This window comes from Trichosurus vulpecula, chromosome 4, assembly GCF_011100635.1.
Source record: "Trichosurus vulpecula isolate mTriVul1 chromosome 4, mTriVul1.pri, whole genome shotgun sequence".
Taxonomy (NCBI): domain Eukaryota; kingdom Metazoa; phylum Chordata; class Mammalia; order Diprotodontia; family Phalangeridae; genus Trichosurus; species Trichosurus vulpecula.
In genome coordinates this window covers 79031258-79035144 of record NC_050576.1, presented here as the reverse complement: position 1 = coordinate 79035144, position 3887 = coordinate 79031258, and the positions used below count along the sequence as shown (strand labels likewise).

Here is a 3887-nt window from a genome sequence, read left to right as displayed (position 1 = left end):
ATATAAATATACAAAACTCTGAATAGTATATTAGAAACCATAGGCTTTAGATAGAACTGGGTTATTACAAACTGAAATCCAAACACATACTTATTTCTTGGGACCTGCACAGACAAAAGGGGCTGGAAGTGTCATTTGGAATGTCATAAGGATCCATATCAATAAAGCGAAATCTTTCCTTTTTCCCCTTCTAGGAATCTGAATATGCAAAAGCAAATGCAGAATTTTTCTAATATATGGAAAGGTTATTCTCCTTCAGAACCAGAGGTTTGTCTGCTACAATATTAACTCCTCTGATGGGGATGTAATTTAGTAACTATAGTTTTTCATGAACATGTATATACAATCTGTCCTCCTTGTCAGTGGTGGTTATTAATAAAACACAAACCTAGAAATGGAGCCATTATACCAGGAATACTTAACAAATCACGGAACTGTAGTAAAACCTTATAATTGGTTGGCCTTGACTCTAGACTGTTCTAAGTGCCCTTATCACATCCGGACAGGCGAAGAAGCAAGAGTTACCCACACTGAATTTTATCAGATCTTTGGATTTCCTTGTGGGCCAAGTACTCAAACCAAACATCTCACATTTTATGAACTGAAAACTTCTTCTGGCAGCTTGGTGCAAAAGGGTCATGCTTCAAGTTGTAATGAGTATGATACCCACCCAGAATCTATGTTATTTGAGATGGGCAGTTATCTTGAGGCAACCATACATAACAATGACAACATTGAGTATATCCTTCTTTATTCTAACTACTGTCCTTGTAATGAAGCCAACCACTGCTGCATTAGCAAAATGTACAACTTCCTGATGAGGTATCCAGGCATCAGCCTCAATATTTATTTTTCTCAACTTTATCATACAGAGACTGACTTCCCTGTTTCAGCATGGAACCGTGAAGCTTTACGAAGTCTGGCCAGTTTATGGCCTCAGGTCACTCTGAACCCAATAAGTGGTGGAATTTGGCATTATCTTCTCTATCATTTTGTAAGTGGTGTTTCAGGGGCAATTCTTTACCAACCACTTTGGCCTGCAAGAGCACTGGCTGACAGGCATAATGCTTATGAAATCAATGCAATCACTGGAGTGAAACCATACTTCACTGATGTACTTCCCCAGACAACAATGAACCCAAATACAAAAGCTCAGCTGGACTTACAGAGATGGCCTTTAAGCAATGGATCTCCTCAGGAGTCCTCTCAAGTGATGAATAACCAACTACCATCAATGATGATGACCCCAGAACAGAGAATGCCTGTCATTTTTATGTTAGTGCCTTTCAGGAATCAGCAACCACTCAATGTAGGTCAAAACCAACCCAAACCAAAGAACATAGTAAGGCACTTAAACATGCCTCAAATGCTATTACAGGAAACCAAAGACCCCAGACGACCCCCTGCTGGAAGACTAGTACAGACTGTGGAAATCACAGAACAATTTTCAAGCGGCAAAGAAGTGATAAGAAAAAAAAAAGAAAAAAGTAAGCCCACGTTTTAAAAAAAAAAAGATAATGCTAACAGACATTAGATGGCTTATGAGATTGTTGATGTGTGTTTGATAATTTTCATCCCTGTATCAGCTGAATCTGGACTACCTAGAAAGCAATCACACTAAAAAGCAATTCCATTACATTTTTCATTATGTCAACAGCTAGCAGACACACTACTTTTAACAACACTTGAAATTTTTCCAATAAACAACTTGACCCTTCTTCAAGTGGTAGCATCAAAGTGGAACTATAAGTCATTCCCCAACAGTTTCATGTGGAAAAGGAATGTTTTTCCAGTTGATCCACATTATCAGAGCATTTAAAAACAAATGAAAAAAAACTAAGTGGACTAAATTGAGTCCTTAAATTAGTTTCAGTATAAAGATTTATTGTGAAGTTGGAAACCTGCCTGAAGTAACTGACATTAAGTGCTGTTTGCAGCAGCAAACCAGTGATTTTCCATTAATCATTTATTGTCAGCAGATAGAGTTAAAGCAGCCCACTTTCTCTAAAGTGATTCAAAATAATTATGTGCAGGGAGAAGCCATTATACTAACTGATTTAATGTATCTATGAAAATAGATTTTTAAGTTCAATCATCCACCTGTGATGACTCTTACCTAGGTTCCTTCCCAGGTGAAATTTAGTTACTGGTTAGATATTTGGGGCATTAGATATAGTTGGGCATTCAACCTTGAGCAATGTAGTAACTATTACCTAAAATATAAAATCTACATGTCTCTAGCTGGCTTTCAAGATTCCTTTCCACCTTCCTGTTTCATGTTTGTCTTACCTTCCCAATGTGGTTATAAGTTTGTGGAGGATATGGGCTGTGTGTTATGCATTTTTTTAAAAATTCCCTTAGAATTGAGAACAGTGTGATGCCTATATTTGGTAGTATCTGTATCTTACTAACCTCATTATTTATTACTCCTGCCATACAACCATTCCAGCCAACCATTGTCTTGCCATGCCTGACTTCTGACTTGGTCTTGCCTTCTTCCCTATATGTAAGGCTATTACTACCTACCTGTCCCCACCAATCTATATCCCTTAGTTCTTCTAAAATATGGCTCAGCATTCCTCTTCCTGATTAACATGTTCACATCTATACTTACTTATTCTTTTTATGCCATATTGATTTATAACTCACTTGTATCCTGTCATCTAAATGATAGTAAGTCTTTCCAAGTACTTGTAACACATATTCCCAACCAGAAGAAGAGGGCTAAAATCCATTTTTTTTTATCTTCCCATAGTTCTCAGCACAAAATGTGAATTCAATAAATGTCAATGACTGGCTCAGGGATTCAGAAAGAAATATAGAAGCTGGACAGTTTTATTCTCTAGAAGCATGGCAATGGTGATACGGAATCCATGCACATCAGAAGAGGGAAGGTGTATGTGGATATTATGGTACTGTCTTAATTAAGCACCCACAAATATCCAAATATACACACTTAACTTAAAAACCATTGAGCAATTTGGTTTGCTCTGTGACTCCTGTAGGATTGCCCTACTCACAATCCTAGAAAGCCTCTGGGACTCTGGAGCCAGCTTTAGAATTGGAATAATCCCCTACCCTAAGTAGGTTCTGGTCCATTTCACTGGCCTCATAATATACCTGACTGAGATCTAAAGAGATATCTCAAATGGTGTGTGCTATATCCCACTTCCCACCTACTAAGTCTTTGCTTCTCTGATGTATATTAGATTGGGGATGGAAGGGTAACAGCAATTGATAATAAACCTCACATAGGATCACTCATCCTGGGCAAGTCAGGATCTTTCTATTGTCTTAATTAAGCTAAAATTTAGTGGAAAGACTGCACAATCTATTGAGTTCTCTGGTCAGACTGAATAGTCTGAGTAGACTGTCCCAAAATGGAATCAAAATAAAATGGCCTCTTTGGGAATAGAAACCAAGGAATTATTCATTCATAGTACATAATCTCAACAGACTCTGGCTATGATGAGGTAAAAACAAAAAAACAAAACCCTAGCAAGAACTTCTGACCAACAAAACATCCTATGAAAGGCTATTTAGTAAAAGATAACTTATTAAATTTTCTTTAGGTTCCCTATATTTCATTCCCCTGGCTTGTTCAGATCCTGGCCCTTTGAGTGAATGTTAATGTGTATTACCAATCTAAGTATTATAGTATATGATATAAAAAAATTTTTTTTTGGAAAATGAAAGCAAAAATATTATCAGTGTAGGCATATAAAAAAGTGAGGAAAAAGAAAGAGAAGAAGGGCATGTTCTTTCAAATTTCATCAAAACTCTGGACTACAAACACTTTTATCAGAAGACCCTATTACCTAAGGAATAAAGCTCAAAATCTGCTTGGCATTCAAGATCCTTCATAAGATGATGCTGCCCTCTCCCCC

General features: G+C 37.1%; 1 protein-coding gene across 1 annotated transcript; it reads left to right on the top strand.

Annotated features, from left to right (window-relative positions):
• The first annotated feature begins 291 nt into the window (after window positions 1-291).
• APOBEC4 (apolipoprotein B mRNA editing enzyme catalytic polypeptide like 4) lies at window positions 292-1504 on the top strand. The gene has a single exon (XM_036753501.1). It carries the CDS (start codon window positions 395-397, stop codon window positions 1502-1504), a length of 1110 nt encoding a protein of 369 aa, XP_036609396.1. The 5' UTR covers window positions 292-394.
• The last annotated feature ends 2383 nt before the right edge of the window (window positions 1505-3887 follow it).